The 19182-nt window shown below is 39.6% G+C and overlaps 1 protein-coding gene across 16 annotated transcripts in view; it reads left to right on the top strand.

The window, feature by feature from the left end:
* Window positions 1-19182, top strand: part of CCDC88A (coiled-coil domain containing 88A) — a 125422-nt gene that overhangs the window by 35041 nt on the left and 71199 nt on the right. For all 16 annotated transcript variants that reach the window (XM_038750955.1, XM_038750954.1, XM_038750953.1 and 13 more), the window contains 3 exons: window positions 6736-6805; window positions 9677-9735; window positions 16301-16384. In XM_038750955.1, the coding sequence (XP_038606883.1) occupies window positions 6736-6805; window positions 9677-9735; window positions 16301-16384 (213 nt within the window). The remainder of the gene's footprint in view (window positions 1-6735; window positions 6806-9676; window positions 9736-16300; window positions 16385-19182) is intronic.

The following is a 19182-nucleotide window of genomic DNA, read 5'->3' as shown; positions in this document are numbered from 1 at the left end:
CCACAAAAAAGTCGTCCTTAATTTTACCCTGTTGCAGCCCTATTCTTTAGAGTACCTCTGTATAATCTAGAGGGCCCGATTGAAGCTCTGGGGAATCCCATTAATTCTGTGCCACAAAAAAGCCATCCTTAATTTTACCCTGTTGCAGCCCTCTTCTTTAGAGTACCTCTGTATAATCTAGAGGGCCAGATTGAAGCTCTGGGGAATCCCATTAATTCTGTGCCACAAAACAGTCGTCCTTAATTTTACCCTGTTGCAGCCCTATTCTTTAGAGTACCTCTGTATAATCTAGAGGGCCCGATTGAAGCTCTGGGGAATCCCATTAATTCTGTGCCACAAAAAAGTCGTCCTTAATTTTACCCTGTTGCAGCCCTCTTCTTTAGAGTACCTCTGTATAATCTAGAGGGCCAGATTGAAGCTTTGAGGAATCCCATTAATTCTGTGCCACAAAAAAGTCGTCCTTAATTTTACCCTATTGCAGCCCTATTCTTTAGAGTACCTCTGTATAATCTAGAGGGCCCGATTGAAGCTCTGGGGAATCCCATTAATTCTGTGCCACAAAAAAGTCGTCCTTAATTTTACCCTGTTGCAGCCCTATTCTTTAGAGTACCTCTGTATAATCTAGAGGGCCCGATTGAAGCTCTGGGGAATCCCATTAATTCTGTGCCACAAAAAAGTCATCCTTAATTTTACCCTGTTGCAGCCCTATTCTTTAGAGTACCTCTGTATAATCTAGAGGGCCAGATTGAAGCTTTGGGGAACCCCATTAATTCTGTGCCACAAAAAAGTCATCCTTAATTTTACCCTGTTGCAGCCCTATTCTTTAGAGTACCTCTGTATAATCTAGAGGGCCAGATTGAAGCTTTGGGGAATCCCATTAATTCTGTGCCACAAAAAAGTCGTCCTTAATTTTACCCTGTGTGCTTTCCAGGGTAGGTGGGAGCATTTCCAATCCACTTCATCATCATCAATCGTATTTATTGAGCGCTTACTATGTGCAGAGCACTGTACTAAGCGCTTGGGAAGTACAAATTGGCAACATATAGAGACAGTCCCTACCCAACAGTGGGCTCACAGTCTAAAAGGGGGAGACAGAGAACAAAACCAAACATACTAACAAAATAAAATAAATAGAACAGATATGTACAAGTAAAATAAATAGAGTAATAAATATGTACAAACATATATACATATATACAGGTGCTGTGGGGAAGGGAAGGAGGTAAGATGGGGGGATGAAGAGGGGGACGAGGGGGAGAGGAAGGAAGGGGCTCAGTCTGGGAAGGCCTCATGGAGGAGGTGAGCTCTCAGCAGGGCCTTGAAGGGAAAAACTTAAGTTTTAGTAAGATGTTGGGAGGCTGCCTTTTTTAAAATGGTATTTTTGAAGTGCTTACTATGTGCCAGTCATGGTAATAATAATAATAATAATAATTTTGGTATTTATCATTTGGTATTTATTATTGAATATTTTTAATATTAATAATAATAATTATTATAATTATTATTATTATTTGGTATCCCCCCTTTTAGACTGTGAGCCCACTGTTGGGTAGGGACTGTCTCTATATGTTGCCAACTTGTACTTCCCAAGCGCTTAGTACAGTGCTCTGCACACAGTAAGCGCTCGATAAATACGATTGATGATGATGATGATGATTAAGCGCTTACTATGTGCCAGGCACTGTCCCAAGCGCTGGGGTAGATATAAGATAATCAGGTTGTACACACTTAATCCCCATTTTACGGATGAGGTAACTGAGGCACAGAGAAGTTAAGTGACTTGCCTAAGGTCACACAGCAGGCAAGGGGCAAAGCTGGGATGAGTCAGGTCCTTCTGACTCACAGGCCTGGGCTCTATTACCTAGGCCATGCTGCTTATATAAAGTAGAATAAAATTCTCAGCACATTCATTGTGTAGACAATCTGATCTGTCATTTCCATGCAGATTTACAGTTCATATAAAAGCAGACCTTGTGTGCAATGTTATATTTATTTCAAGTTGCAATGGACAAAATGGTGGACGAGATTTAATTGGCGGGATATGGGTCCTGAGCTGTATTTTTCCCATCTGTATGCTAAAGGAGTGGCAGACTGGAAAAATACCCGTGAGCCCGATAAATGTTAAAATTACAACTGTAGGTTTGAATTTTCATTTCATGTAATGTAAGGAAATCTATTTGATGTCCCTCCATTGGTTTGAAAGAGTTTGCCTTTGGAATTCGATATATTTGACAAACACCTGTTTTTATAGATAAAAGCCCCTCAGTGGATAGTAATAAACCGATCAAAAACTAGGTTTGACCTGCTAGATTTCCTAGAAATTATGAGTCATTATTAAGAGGAAAAAAAAAGTGTTCCACTTCAGAAATCAACCACATGTGCTTTACATAATTTAAAAGAATAATGGCGTACATTAATTGAGCCTATTTAGAATTTTGTTCCTTGTTCAACTGGAAAAAATAACTCACTCCATGAAGGAGAAACAGTTCATAATTAGGATATTTAAATATTCATTAGGGATCTTTGAATAGTATGAGATCACTAATATTAAAGACAAAAGCTCAGTGCTATGTAGTCTCAGAAAAGGGATAGACTCTCATGTTTCTCTTTAACAGCTGTTTTAACAAGAAACATTTTAGAGCATTTAATAGAATTCCTCAACCAAAGGGGCCATTTTTATTATTTAGCAACGAATTTACTACTTTACCTCATCACCTTCAAGGAGAGTTTAGTATTCTCATTACCAGATTCACTAAAATTATTTTCTCTTAACCTTTCACTAGTATGATAAAAACATCCATGACTCTTTTGTAAGTTGTTGCATATATAACTGTGGATGTATTTGTATTTTTTCCTAGCTTTTAAAAATCGAATTGTAAAACATCCAGTTTTAATGAAGTATTAATGTTTAGTAGTAGTAACAGGACATTCCACTCTAATTTGGAAAAGAATAATAAAATATGAAGAAGCTGTTCTTCCTTTGATGTTGTTGCTTAACTTCTGTAATTACTTCATATTCATTGTAGTTAAATTAAGCACAGCAGTGAAATAATGAAGACTTCAATTCTAGAATGTCTTTGAAAAATTCTAAAAATAATATTTTGTCTTGTGCAAGAACCACGATAACTATAAATAATTTTGTCCATTCTCAAGTATTGATGTGGACATAGAGAAGTTATCTTCACTTTCTAGAAGTCAGTTAAAATGTGGTCGAGATGCCAATTCTTATCTTTTTTTACCAGAACCATTATCCCACGCCCAACATTCTGCATGCATCATGTTGGGCCTCCATACAGCTATCGCCTTTGCCAAACCATGTTCAGAATCTGGAACCCATCTTTGCTTCCTCCTTGCGTCACACAATTAAATCCACCCATTTGTAATAATGTTAATTTTAATTGTGGTATTGTACCATGCACTATATGAACAAGTCTGGAAAGAGCATGAGCCTAGGAGTTAGAGAATCTGGGTTCTAATCCCAGTTCTACCATTTGCCTGCTGCTTCGTGACTTTGGGCAAGTCACTTAACTTCTGTGCCTCAGTTTCCTCATGTGTAAAATGAGGACTGAAAATTCTCCCCTTAGGTAGAATTTGAGCCCAGTGTCTTGTGTTTGACCTGCTCCTCTTCATTCTGTTGCCTTGCTCATTTTTCTACAGACCCATTTAGTCCATGTTTCCCCACTCCTCAAGAACCACCAGTGGTGCTCATCCACCTCCACATTAAACAGAAATTACTTACCATCGCCTTTAAAGCCCACAATCGCCTTGCCCCCTCCTACTTTACCTCCCAGATTTCCTGCTTTAACCCAGCCTCCGTACTTTGGTCCTCCAGTGCCATCCTACTTACTCTTTCTTGATCTCCCACTCTTCCTTGATCTCATCTGTCTCACGGCCAACCCCTCGCCCACATCCCGTCTCTAAGAGATTAACACTTCATTGAGGCCTAAGAATTTACTATTAACTGTTGAAATTTAGGTGAAAGTGAATTGTAGGAAGTTCGTTCTGTGTACCTAAATGTTTATTGATATGTCTAATCATTTTTTTACTTAACCCCTGTCATTTCAGTTTTATTAAGCAAGATATTAGAAGAGTGACAGTCTTCAGTGCAGTGATACACTATAGCATAAAAATGTAGTACTTAAAAGCAAAAGGACTGTCTTGAGTTTCACCCTTCTCTCTCTGAGGGTTTCCACTTGATAGAACCATATCTTAATAAATTTCTGGTTTCAGTTTCTACTCCGAATTATCCCCCCAAATTTGGGCCATTTAAGATATTGTCTAGGACCATAAACTCGTCTCTTAAGAAGAAAGAGCTGATTGAAGATTTATAGTAATAATTATGGTATTTGTTATGTGCTTACTCTCTGCCAAACACTTTTGTAAGCTCTGGGGTAAATACAATGTAAGGTAGGACACGGTCCCTGTCCCATACAGAGCTCACAGTCTAGGTAGGAAGGAGTAAGATTTAATCCCCATTTTACTGAAGAAAGACCAGTGAAGTTAAGTGACTTGCCCACGGTCACACAGCAGACAAGTGGCAGAGCCACGCTTAGAACACAGGTCCTCTGACTCTCAGGCCTGTGCTCTTTCCACCAGACTGTGATGCTTTATCTCGGAAACATTGTCTCTAATTGGAGCAGTTGAAGCTGAAAATGGTAAATTGTGCAGGTCTGGATTGGAATCGTTTTTCAGCTCTTCAGAGGCACCTTCATTGCAGGAACTAAATTACAACCATTCAGCCTTTCTTTCAGCAAGATGATAATCATCATCTTCATCCTAAAGCATTTCATGTTTCTCAGATAAAACAATGCATCTATTCTGGTTGTATCCTCCCAAGCAGATAATAAATTGCTTTGCTCTCAGATGCTGCATAAATGCCATTGATATTGGAATCAGAAAATTAATTTAATACACATAAATTCTCCATATTCCTTAATTTGTTTAAAATCTTTCATTCCTTCAGCACTAGTTTTCAGAGACCTGCTTCCATTGAGAAATTCAAGTAGTACCTATTCATTTTCCTCAGTGTTTTTAAGTGAGGATCAAAGTCCTCTCCAAATTTTTCTTGTATTCAGAAAGCTATCCAGGGCAAAGAGTTTAGGTAGCAGGTGGAAGGTGCTTCTCTACACTTGATTTCAGTCGAACAATGGTATTTATCAAGCGCTTCCTTTTGCAGAACAGTGTTATAAAGCACTTCGGGGAGTACAGTATGAGAACAGAATTGGAACAGTGCTTTGCACATAGTGAGCGCTTAACAAATGCCATTATTATTATTAGACATGTTCCCTGCCCACAACAAGCTTTACAGCCTAGAGGATTTCAGATTTAATTGCTTAGCATTTTGTGCCCCCAACATAGTAACCCATTCAAACAACTCTTTAACTACATTTCCTCCATAAGGCCGTATAATTGGAAACTAGGTAGCAGTTTAGTTCTAAATTCATCTTGTGTAGTATATAAACTTAATGAATTTTTACTGACCGTCTCACAAAAACCTGATATAAAATTGTCATTTCTTTGGAAGGCAAGACTATTTTTCTATGTTTTGGAATGTAGCACAACACTGTAGCATACCTGGAATCAAACTGGTAGTCAGAGACACTATATCCTTGAAAGTCAGAACAAGCTGATATCTTGTATTCGCATGTTTCACTATCACCCCAAAAATGTTTGTTGTTTTACCATTTCAACACGTGGTTATTTTGAATTCTTCTTTAATTCAGGGTCTCGCAATCATTATAGCTTCTTTTAGGATGAAGGATCTTTGCCCTAAATTAGGTTAATCTTCACTAAAAAATGTGTTTTGTCTCTTTTCCTATAAAACATGTGCGGTACGGGTCTCTGAGAGTGTTTGCCTGAAGCAAAACTGTTACATAAATGAACTTTGAATTTAGCGTCTCTCTGTCTGCATAACTCATGCATGTATTCTGCTTATATTTTATGAAAGTACTCCTTTTATAAAATTTTTTTTATATGAAGGTCTTATTGCCAAATCCCTACATCAAGCTTGCCCGTATTTACATATTTTGTGAGAAGCTGTTCTGGCTAACTTGTCTTGTTTTTATCATGTATATTTAATTGGCGTGACGTATACAGTGAATGCGAATATGACTGTATATGTAACTTTTTCTTTAAAAGTCCAGGATTTAAGGAGTCCAGGAGTTGTGGCTTACTCAGGAAATGATATCTGTTAATGTTTCTGACCACTTTTGTAATCTTTGGTCTCCAAGTTTGCAGCCTATCATCTATTGCAATATCTACAATATTTACAATGAAACCATAGCAATAAAACCAGACAGTACATTTTTGCAAGTCAAGGCAAGTTGACATTTTGTAGTGTGCTTCATTATCAGGACATTGTAGGTCCTTGTGACCAATTGCGAACTTTGCTGAAAATGAAGTGAGGCTTATTTTGAAATAAAGTTGTTTCATAAGATGTTGAGGATAATTTGACATGATCAAAAATTGGTTTCTTGGAGGTGTCTAAATTTAATACTAATGGGATTTATCATTTCAGGAGGGAAAAAACAAAATTAGACATATGTTGAAATTTCATAAGGAGCCTCTGGAACTCTTGAGCAAATGTCAAATAGCATTAAAAAGCATGTCTCCATAAATGTTTTAACTAGGAATATATTGTTTAGATATTGTTTATATTTTACTCTTTTAAAAATAGTAGATAGTACTGAAAAGTTATACACTTGAATTTAAGACTGTGGTATTTGTTTTCTACAGGAAACTTTACAGCAGTTGATCATGATGTCTTTGCCAAATATCCTAATCATTGGCAAAAATCCCTTTTCTGGTAAGTTTTAATATTGTCAAAATAGGAAATAGTACATTCTTCTGTTCGGGCATTTGCATTTCTCCACTGACCAAATCGGAATACAGTTGGTTTAAAATGTGAATGATGACTAATTCTAAAATACTGTTTGATAATAAATTTTGATTTGTCTTTTGTGAAAGATCAGAAATCACTTTTGGGGCAAAGGGATTCGGAGTCTTAGATCCGGGGAATATGGTATGCAAAATTACCATAGTCAGTTTGTGGCTTTGGGAATAGGTAAATACTTAACATTTATCTGCTTTGTTTTCTGATGGTCTGTTTCTACACCATTTGACCATTTTTGATCAATTTGACCTCGTTGGCCAATTCCCACTTGTCCAGATCATTTTGGGTTCAGCACATTAATGTGCTGAATTTTATTTGCACCATTTCTGATTATTTGCAGTTCATTCAGGACCAAATTGAGTTCCAGCTTCACTGAAAATCACCTGCTGTCAGTTGTGAACCATACGCATATGATAAATAAACCATTTTCTAGTATTAGAACCCACTTAGACTTATCTCCAGACTATCTGGATTTTTATATATCTATCTGGTTCACATCAATCCTTATAATTGACATTATGCTGTTTTAAGTTATTAGAAAGGTTATGGAAATGACAATTTCCAGGGTTTTGGAAATACTAGCTTGAATGTATTTTTGTGAACCAGTGTTTTTTTAGACAGTAATGGCAACGCTTATTCTGATAGAATAGATAGTTTTACGAAAATAGTTAGGGACACAATCTCTAAAAGCTGAGTTTAAGGTGGCATTTGAAAATCAGTGTATAAAAACTTCCTTTTCAAGGGCCATTTTTAAATGGTGTTTATAAAGTGTTTGCTTAGTGCCAAGCATTGTATTAAGAGCATTGGAGAAGCAGCGTGGCTCAGTGGAAAGAGCACGGGCTTTGGAGTCAAGGGTCATGGGTTCAAATCCTGGCTCCGCCAACTGTCAGCTGTGTGACTTTGGGCAAGTCACTTCACTTCTCTGGGCCTCAGTTCCCTCATCTGTAAAAGGGGGATGAAGACTGTAAGCCCCCTGTGGGACAACCTGATCATCTTATAACCTCCCTAGCGCTTAGAACAGTGCTTTGCACATAGTAAGCGCTTAATAAATGCCATTATTATTATTATAAGAACTGGGTAGATACAAGATAATCAGATTGGACCCAGCCTAAGTAGGAAGAAGTAGGATTTAATTTCCATTTTACAGATAAGAAAACTGAGGCCTCTTTTTATGACAGCCAGTTTCCCCACCTCTAAAGCCTTATTAAAATCACATCTCCTCCAAGAAGCCTTCCCCAACTAAGTCCTGTTGTCGCCTCTCTCTTCTGTGTTACCTAAGCACTTGGCGTGCTTTGCACATAGTAAGTGCTTAATAAATGCCATTATTATTATTATTATTATTATTATTATTATTATTATTATTATCTGTACCCTTCAAGTACTTGATATTCACCTACCCCTGAGCCCCACAGCACTTATGTACATATCCGTAATTTATTTATAATAGTTTCTGCCTCCCCCTCTAGCCTGTAAGCTCCCTGTGGGAAGAAAACTTGTTTACTGACTCTTGTAGTCTGCCCAATAAATATCCTTGATTGAACACAACAGCTAGCCCTCAGTGTTATCTCACCTGGATTTTCTCCCTCCCAGTGATAAGTTGCTGGGAGCATAAAAAGCAGCACAGAAAGAATACCAGCCTGAATTCTAATCCTGGCTTTGCTATTTGTCTGCTATGTGTCCTTGGGCAAACCACTTAACTCCTCTATGCCTCCGTTAGTTACGTCATCTGTAAAATAATAATAATAATGATGGCATTTATTAAGCGCTTACTATGTGCAAAGCACTGGATAAAGAGTGTGAGCCATATGTGGGACAGGTACTGTGCCCAACCTGATTATCTCTTACGTACCCCAGTACTTAGTTCAGTGCCTGGCAGCATAGTAAGTACTTAACAAATACCATTTTAAAAATATTGTAACCAACTCTAGCACTTACAAACTTACTTTTACCTACCCTCAGCATTGATTTATATATATATATATGTGTATATATATATATATATATATATATCAGTGCCTGGCAGCATAGTAAGTACTTAACAAATACCATTTTAAAAATATTGTAACCAACTCTAGCACTTATAAACTTACTTTTACCTACCCCCAGCATTGATTGATATATATATATATATATATATATATATATATATATATATATATATCAGTGCCTGGCAGCATAGTAAGTACTTAACAAATACCATTTTAAAAATATTGTAACCAACTCTAGCACTTATAAACTTACTTTTACCTACCCCCAGCATTGATTTATATATATATATATATATATATATATCCCCTCCGTTATCTATTTTTATTACCTCGGTTGCAATTTTTAAATTTTTGTTTCCCGTATTAGATTGCAAGCTCCTTGTGGGTACTTTTTTATTCTATAGTTTTTAAGAATCAACTACAGGGCATCGCACTAATTGGGCAATCAATAAATACTACCTCTATTATTACTCATGGAGCTTAATTTCTAGCGGAGGTAGAGAAGACACTAAAATAATTTACAGATAGAAGGACAAAGCAGATTGGGAAGTGACATATGTTAGTGCCAAAGTAATAGGGTGTGTAGGACGTGTACATAGTGCTAAGGAGATTGCTACTGCACAAGTGCTGAGGTGGCAATCGGGGAATATGACTTGGAACGCTTCATAGATCAGGAATTGTGTGACAAGGAGTATAGCCCCCAAATAGTAAAAAGTAGAGATTTCTGAAGGGAAGCTAGCAATTGGAAATGTTACTAAAATATCTTTGGTAGCTAAATATTTTCTTTTCTTTTTAGAACAAGGAACAGAAGAAATTAAAAAACTGCTGTTACTTTTATTGGGCTGCGCAGTTCAGGTATGTTTTTAAAATGGTTTTTCACGTTTCCCATTTGGACTGGGGGGAGGCTATCTTTTGGTAGTTTTGCCTAGGAAAGAGACAGGGTTTCTGATTTATGTTTTTCAGTTGCAGATGTTTAAAGATGAGTTTGGCATGCTAATCTTTCCAGAGTAGGATTTCTAGGCAGACAGTATCTATGTGAAAAAACCATAACAGTTTGTGTCATAATTTATTTTAGCTGTCTAAATGAGATTCATATTTAGAATAGTTTACATGAATTGCAAGTTTTGCTTACTGAAATTGGAAAGTGAATCAAGCAAGCAGTGAAGCCAGTAATTAAATTGAATTACACACTGGATAGCTTGAGAGAGAGAGAGAGAGAGAGAGAGAGAGTGTGTGTGTGTGTGTGTGTTTGTATTTGCCCCATAAATGCAAAACATTTTCTTAAAAAGGTCAAAATGATGATAAATACACTTTTAGCACAGGCATAGTGAGAGTTCGGACATCCTAGTTGCCAGATTGTTCCTTAGCAACTGACATTCTTAGCCTGGTTAGTGAGAGTTAAGAGGAGTTGAAGCTCTGTAACGAGCCCTCTGTGGAAAACTTGGAGGTGTTAAAAGAGGAAAGGGGGTAGAGGAGTGCTTCCGTTCTAAGACATTGGGGCTGTCACCATGCAGTTGTCACTGTGCATGTGAATGTCGTTGAGAGAGATCACTTCATTGTGCCCTTGAAGATACAGCAGTGCGTCTTTTCCCACTGGGCTGAACGTGACTTGAAGTAAGAGTGGAGAAAATGTGCCCTAGTGCTAGCAGGACATGTTCTTCAGTGGTGTTTTCAGCATTGCTGTTGGTTTGCATGGAGCCTCTCCCCTGATTTTCTGGTATCTAGCAGCGTGCATGCATTACGAGATGAGTGAAAAGGTGAATGGGTTCAGTCTGTGCTTATAATAATAATAATAATAATGTTGGCATTTGTTAAGGGCTTACTATGTGCAAAGCACTGTTCTAAGCGCTGGGGGGGATACAAAGTGATCAGGTTGTCCCATGTGGGGTTCACAGTCTTAATCCCCATTTTACAGATGAGGTAACTGAGGCTCAGAGAAGTTAAGTGACTTGCCCAAGGCCACACAGCAGACATGTGGCGGAGTCGGGATTCGAACCCAGGACCTCTGACTCCAAAGCCCGTGCTCTTTCCACTGAGCCACGCTGCTTATGGAAGCAGGGAAGCAGCATGGCCTAGTGGATAGAGCATGGGTCCGGGAGTTAGAAGGACCTGGGTTCTAATCCCGGCTCTACCACTTGTCTGCTGTGTGACCTTGGGCAACTCACTTAACTTCTCTGAGTCGCTGTTACTTCATCTGCAAAATGGGGATTGACTGTGAGTCCCTTATGGGGCAAGGCTTGTGCCCATCCTGCTCACCTAATATCTACTCCAGAGCTTAGAATGGTGCTTGACGTATTAGTAAGCACTTAATAAATACTACTATTATTATTATTATTGAGCCAAGTATCTCAGAGATAGAATTGGCAGCAGACACTACTGAGCCCTCATTCATTTTGTGAACCACCATTGTATAGGCATTTATGGGGGCATAGGATCGGTTGGCGTTTCCTTTCAATATTTTTGTGAAAGCTAAAGAAACATTGAACAAGACAAAGAACTGAAAATCTTCACAGTACCAGACCACGAGCTGGAAAATTACATGAGCATCAGGACATGCATATGCCAGCAGCAAGGGAACCACATTCCACCCCTCCCCCGACCAAAAAAAGCTTCCATTTTCAGTTACCCCTCCATCTCCACGTTAAACACACACTCCTTTCCATTGGCTCTTAATAATAATGGTAGCATCTGTTAAGCATTTACTGTTAATTAATTTGCTGGTATTTGTTAAGCACTTACTATGTGCCAAGCACTGTTCTAAGCTCTAGGGAAGATACAAAGTCATTACGTTGTCCCACGTGGGGCTCACAGTCTTAATCCCCATTTTACAGATGAGGTAACTGAGGCACAGAAAAATTAAGTCACTTGCCCAAGGTCACACAGCTGACAAGTGGTGGAGCCAGGATTCGAACCCATGACCTCTGACTCCCAAGCCCGGGCTCTTTCCACTGAGCCAGGCTGCTTCTCATAGCCATGTTGCTCGCTATGTGGGGCATATACAAGATAATCAGGTCATACACAGTCCCAGCCCCGTATGGGGCTCAAAGTCTAAGGGAGAGGAAGAGCAGGTTTTGAGTCCCTGTATTCAATCAATCAATCAATCAATCAATCAATCAATCATATTTATTGAGTGCTTGCTGTGTGCAGAGCACTGTACTAAGCGCTTGGGACGTACAAGTTGGCAACATATAGAGACAGTCCCTACCCAACAGTGGGCTCACAGTCTAAAAGGGGGAGACAGAAAACAAAACCAAACATACTAACAAAATAAAATAAATAGAATAGATATGTACAGGTAAAATAAATAAATAAATAGAGTAATAAATATGTACAAACATATATACATATATACAGGTGCTGTGGGGAAGGGAAGGAGGTAAGATGGGATGGAGAGGGGGACGAGGGGGAGAGGAAGGAAGGGGCTCAGTCTGGGAAGGCCTCCTGGAGGAGGTGAGCTCTCAGTAGGGCCTTGAAGGGAGGAAGAGAGCGAGCTTGGCGGATGGGCAGAGGGATTGGGGGCATTCCAGGCCCGGGGGAGGACGTGGGCCGGGGGTCGATGGCGGGACGGGCGAGAACGAGGTACGGTGAGATTAGCGGCAGAGGAGCGGAGGGTGCGGGCTGGGCTGGAGAAGGAGAGAAGGGAGGGGAGGTAGGTGAGGTATTACGTATGAGGAATAGAGGCACAGAGAAGTCAAGTGATGTGCCCAACATCACACAGCAGGAAAGTGGCAGAGCCAGGATTAGAACCCAAGTGCCTCGACTCCGAGACCCATGGTCTCAACACTAGGCTGCAGTGCTTTAAAGTACTCCATCGGCTCTCTCCTCCCCTCCACCTTTCCTCACTTATCTCATCCCATAACCCAACTCACACATTTCTTTAGCTCCAACCTTCTCACTGTATCTTGATCTCATTTTTCCTACTGCCATCCCCTTGCCCGTATCCTTCCTTCAGGCTTGGAACTCATTCCCCATCCATCCCCAACAGGCCACAAATACCCCCATCTTCGAAGCCCTACTAAAATCACATCTTCTCCAAGGAAAGCTCTCACTTCCCTCCCTGACTAAGCCCTCCTTTCGGCATAACCTGTGCCCTTTGATATTAGCCCCTCCCACAGCACTTATGTACGTATCCATTTGTAATTTATTTTAATGTCTGTCTTCCCCTTCTAGTCACAAGCTCCTCGTGGGCAGGGGTTGTCTCTGTCTACTCTTATGTGCTGTCCCAAGTGCATAGTACAGTGCTCTGTACTCAGGCTCATCCTCTAGACTGTAAACTTGTTGTGGGCAGGGAGTGGGTCTGTTTTATCCTTGTGTTGTACAGTGCCCTGCACACAGTAAGCACCCCAAAAATGCAAGTGATTGATTGTAAGTGCTTAATAGCACTGATGGATGAATTGATCCAGACTGTTAATTGGAATTAATTGGAATTGATCCAATTAAATCCAGACTGCAGCAATCTCTGCAGTAATCGAGATTGTCTAGAGAAATGTACCAAGACCCACAGATTTTTCACATTTCAGTTATTTAGTCATATTTGAGGAACATCAGCTTAGTGACATACTCTGCATATATGTAGACTTTGCTCTAGATAATGAACCATCTCCTAGTCCCGAATTCACCTCTATTTCTTTTCAACAATCTCACCAAATCCCTTCATTCATTCATTCAATCAATCGTATTTATTGAGCACTTAACTGTGTGCAGAGCACACAGGCAGTCTCATCCAGGCAGTCTTTCCCAACTAGAAAAAAATGTAATTGACTCTTGTCTGGCCGTATTCACCCATTTCCTGAATATGCAGCTAAAGCATCCATTGTAACTTTTTCTTCCACAAAAAGTACTTACTATTACTGTCTCTACTTAATACACATACTTTAAGTTATTTTACTTGATATGTGTTTAATTAGATATGGCTCTACCAGTTTTGTGTTGGTAAAGGTCAGTGTTTTTAAGAGTAAACAGCAAGGGTCAGGGATCATGCTTTAGAGAAGCAGCGTGGCTCAGTGGAGAAGAGCCTGGGCTTTGGAGTCAGAGGTCATGGGTACAAATCCTGGCTCCGCCAAATGTCAGCTGTGTGACTTTGGGCAAGTCACTTAACTTCTCTGTGCCTCAGTTCCCTCATCTGGAAAATGGGGATGAAGACTGTGAGCCCCCTGTGGGATAACCTGATCACTTTGTAACCTCCCCAGTGCTTAGAACAGTGCTTTGCACATAGTAAGCACTTAATAAATGCCATTATTATTATTATTATTATTATTATGTATAATGCACAGCATAATGTGCATATGAAGAGTTAGAAAATACTTTAAATGAACCTGATCTATAGTTACTATCAGAAATGGAACCGACCAGTTTCTATCACCTTGGGATGTAATTTTGTCCAGATGATTTGAGCATAAAACCTTAGAAAGGAATATACTATTTAATTCCTAATAAAAATATATGTGATAGAAAGAAGAATGACTTTTCCAAGTAGAATTGTGACATGTTTCCAGAAGTGGCTATAAAATGGAACAAAATCAGTGATGTTGGAAGTATCTATCAAATGAAACTGATGCTGCTGTTTTCAGGGCAAGAGGCTAGGATTTTAGAAATTCAATTTTGTTTACCTTCACCAAGCCATCAGTAACATTTATTCATTCATTCAGTCATATTTATTGAGCGCTTACTGTGTGCAGAGCACTGTACTAAACGCTTGGAAAGTACAGTTCAGCAATAAAGAGAGACAATCCCTGCCCACAAAGGGCTTGCAGTCTAGAAGGGGGGAGACAGATGTCAAAACTAGTAAACAGGCATCAGTATATATATAAATAGAATTATATTGAGTTCTGTGTGTGTGCAGAGGGATATGGTAGGTGCAATTAAGATAAATACATTGACAATGACTTTATTTCTACTCTTTTGTACATTTGTTTTTGAGGTCTGTTGTGCATCACATATGTAAATTGGGGCCAGAAGAAGTTTCTGACAGGAATGTAGTTTGTTGGATTGCAGGTGGGGAGAAAAGAGTAGGAATGTTTAGGAGATATTGTGAGGAGGATATTATGATTATTTGTTTGAGGAAAATGAGCTAATTGGAAGTATTGCAGAAATAAAGAAATACTGGATTTGGCACCCAAAGGAAGGGGTAACCTAGATAATTTAAATGGAAAGCTTCTGTGAATTTTGGACTGAAACCAGGAAGAACTAGGCTGAAATAGAAAATTGTAATGAACCACTCTGAGAAGATCAATTAATCAATCGTATTTATTGAGCGCTTACTGTGTGCAGAGCACTGTACTAAGCGCTTGGGAAGTACAAGTTGGCAAGACGATGGATGATAGCTGTAACCCTGATGCTTTGTGTTTGACTCAGAAAATAGACCCTTGACTATGTTTCAGCAGAGTGGAGGCGAAGTGTAATCGAGATCATCATATCTGGGAAAAGTTTATTATTTGTAAGTGCCTGGAGGGATCTGGGCAGCCATTGTATCTCCAACTCCATCTTCAAATTCAGTTGATCAAACAGAAAGAAACCCAGAGTCTATTTTAAATGCCACTTGCACCCCCGCTACTGTACTTGCGGTAGTTGTGTCTTAAACTTCTGGGGTGTTTCACAAGCATTGCTTTTGCCAGTAGTTTCCTTATTCAAGAAATTAGAAATCAGGAATTGCTTATTTTTTCATGTAGAGCTTTTTTTTTTATCCTCACAACAGTAGTAGTGCAGCAGTCTCTAATCCAATTAACTGTGAGCCCATTGTTGGGTAGGGACCGTCTCTCTATGTTGCCAACTTGTACTTAGTACAGTGCTCTGCACACAGTTAAGTGCTCAATAAATACGATTGAATGAATGAATGAATCTATCCCCGGAAATCTAACCTTGTGTCAGAAGTTAGCCAAACAATTATTAGTTGTTTTACAGTTATTGTACAAGGCCATGAATGGCTGTGCCCTTTGTTTTTTGAGTTTGATAATATAGTCATTGAAAATTTCCAGTATGGATTTCAAGGCTGAAGTACTGATTCTTAATTATTTTTTTTTCCAACAAGAAAGGCAGTATTGTTAGATTGTAGGCCAAGAACTGAGTGTCAAATGCCTGGCTCGGATCCGAGTGCCACTGACTCACTGTGTGTGCTTTGGCAACTCACATCTCCTCCCTGAAACAAGGTCTTGTGTCTACTCCATAAAGTTAGGATAATACTGATCTAATTCAGAAGCATTTGTGTAGTGGGAGGCGTCTTGGAACTCCTTTGATGAAAATGTTTGTGTGTTTTTCAGGTTTTGAGTGTTTTGGCTTTGCTTGGCCTTTTATAAATAATTTCTAAATTATACTTCCAGTATTGAATAGAGCCACTAGGACAGCCATCTATTTTTGTGAGCAAAAACGTAAAGTGCTGTTGAAGACTATCCCTAGAAGTCACGAATTATTGTTTGATTTGTAGTGTCAGAAGAAAGAAGAATTCATTGAAAAAATCCAAGATTTAGATTTTGACACCAAAGCAGCAATCGCGGCCCACATACAAGAGGTAATGTAACCCCTGTGTATTTTGGTGTACGTAGTTCTTCTTTTGGATGTCATGTACTATGACACAGCAAAATGAATGGAAGAATATTTGAATTCGTCAAGCAAATCCATGCCAAATAATTGCATCTGCTGCTAATACTATTAAATCTACAAATAAGATGAAATTGTTTTGACTAGCACACCAGACCTGATCACATTTCCTTTTAAAAATGGCTGAAGTTGTTTAAGAACATGTAAAAATACCAGTTTTGATTGATGTGCTGTGCAATATCGAAGTTGAAAGAGGAAAACAAATAATGCATTTTTAAAATCTGCTATTCCTCAAAAGTACCATTTTGGGTCTCTGAATTTCCTTCACATATGCATATTAAGATCTGATCATTACATCTTGTTGTCCTGGCTGCTCTGGCAGTACTTAGGCATTTTTTTCCCCATTTCTACCCTTGGTTGTTCTTTTCCAGATGTTTAGTGTACTCATATTTATTGTGTATTTTTCCCCTTTAATTGTAGGATAGACCCATTTATGAAATTTAGACACACACCTATTTTTAAGTGGGGATAGGAATGAGGAAGAAAAATGAGAAAGGTGCAAACTGACTATACTGGTCATTCCACGAGCCTTTCAGGTGACCAGATTTACAATTCATAGTTTCTTCATCAGCTGTCATCCTTAAAGCCTCACTGTCCTACAAATAGCATTCAGTACAGTGCTCTGCACACAGTAAGCGCTCAATAAATATGATTGAATGAACGAATGAATTCAGTAAGTGCTGCTTACCAAATTGATGCATATTTACTGGTGACCCCAGAGTGAATGTTCCTTGGTAGGTGCTGACTTCATTTTTTTTTTTTTTGCATTTTTTTTAGTAGTATTTGTTAAGCGCTTACTATATGCCAGGCAATGTTCTAAGTGCTGGGGTAGATGCAAAGTAATCAGGTTGGACACAGCCCGTATCCCTCATGGGGCTCACAGCCTTAACCACCAGTTTACAGTTGAGGAAACTGAGGCACAGAGAAGTTAACAGGTCACACAGCAGACAAGTGGAGGAGCTGGGTTTCGAACCCAGGTCCTTCCGGCTCTCAGGCCCATGCTCTATCCACTAGACCACACTGCTTCCATTTGCATTTGTGCCGGCTTTAGAGTCTGTGAGATTTTTAAAAATACTGATCAGTCAGTCACATAGTATTTATTGAACTCTTCCTTTGTGCTGTACCCTGCAAGAATACACCACCCTAAACTGTAGTATACATTCACTGCCCGCAAAGAGCTTACGGTCTAGAGAAGGAGACGGACATGAAATTCTGGTTATGTACATAAAGGTTATTGATAGAAGTGCACAAGCAAACCCAGGAGGTAGAGAGAGTGAGGGAAATGAGCGCTTAGTTGGGGAAGATTTTTGGGGGAGATGTGATTTTAGTAACGCTTTAAAGGTGGGGAGAGAGATGGTTTGTCGTACATGAAGGGGGAGGAAGCTCCAGGCCAGAGGAAAGGCAAGGGGGTAAGTGGGGCGGTAAACAAGATCGAGGTTCAGTAAGTAGGTTGGCATTGGAGGAGTTAAGTGTCCTCAGTGGGTTGCAGTAGAAAGCCAGTGAGGTAGGATAGAAGGGGGAATAAAGGAGTTTCTGTGTGATGTGGAGGTGGGTGGGCAACCACTGGAGGCTTTTGAGGATTGGGAAGAAATGGATTGAGTGTTTTGGTTTTTTTTTTAAGAAAAAATATCCAAGCAGCAAAGTGAAGTAAAAGACTGGAGCAGGAAAAGACAGGAGGCAAGGTGGTCAGTGAGGAGTCAGGGGCAGTAGTCAAGGTGGGATAGGCTAATTGCTTGGATCAGCATCGCAGTCGCTTGAATGGAGAGGAAAGAGTGGACTCCAGAGGTTTTGCGGAGATAGAACCAACAGGATTTGGTGACATTCATTCATTCAATCGTATTTATTGAGTGCTTACTGTATGCAGAGCACTGTACTAAGCGCTTGGGAAGTACAAGTTGGCAACATATAGAGACGGTCCCTACCCATCAGCAGGCTCACAGTCTAGAAGGGGGAGACAGTTGAATATATGGGTTGAAGGAAAGAGATGAGTTGAGGATAATGCCACGGTTATGGACTTGAGAGACAGGGAGGATGGTAGTGTTGTCAGCGGTGATGGGAAAGACAAGAGGAGGACAGAACTTGGGTGGATGATGAGGAGTTTTGTTTTGGACCTGTGAAGTTTGAGGTGTCAGCGGGACATCGAAGTAGAGATGTCCTAAGGCAGGAGGAAATGTTAGGCTGAAGAGAAGGAGAAAGGCCAGGATTCGAGAGGTAGATTTGAGTCATCAGAGTAGCAAAGGTAATTGAAGCTGTGGGTGCAAATGAGTTCTCCAAGGGAGTGTGGATGTAGATAAGAATAGAAGGGGACCTAAAACTGAGCCCTGAGGGACTCCCACGGTTAGAAGATGAGAAGACAGAAGATGAGCCTGTGAAAAGGACTTAGGGGTGGTCAGGGAGATAGGAGAGAATCAGGAGAGGAAAGTAGCTGTGAAGCCAAGGTTAGATTATTTTTCCTAGAGAAGAGGGTGGTCCATAGGGTTGAAGACAGCCAAGAGGCTGAGGAGGATTTGGATTGAGTTTTGTAAATAATCCAATTTACTATACCTTGCTATTGCCACTACACTGTGACCCCACTCTAGACTGTGAGCTCATTGTGGGCAGGGAATATGTCTGCTTGTTGTTGCATTGTACTCTTCCAAGTGCTTAGTACGGTGCTTTGCATGCAGTAAGCACTCAATAAGTACAATTGAATGAATGAACTGATTTGAA

The sequence above is a fragment of the Tachyglossus aculeatus genome, chromosome 9, assembly GCF_015852505.1.
Source record: "Tachyglossus aculeatus isolate mTacAcu1 chromosome 9, mTacAcu1.pri, whole genome shotgun sequence".
Classification (NCBI taxonomy): Eukaryota; Metazoa; Chordata; class Mammalia; order Monotremata; family Tachyglossidae; genus Tachyglossus; species Tachyglossus aculeatus.
Note: the sequence above shows the minus strand (reverse complement) of the source record. Positions and strands in the feature narration are given on the sequence as shown.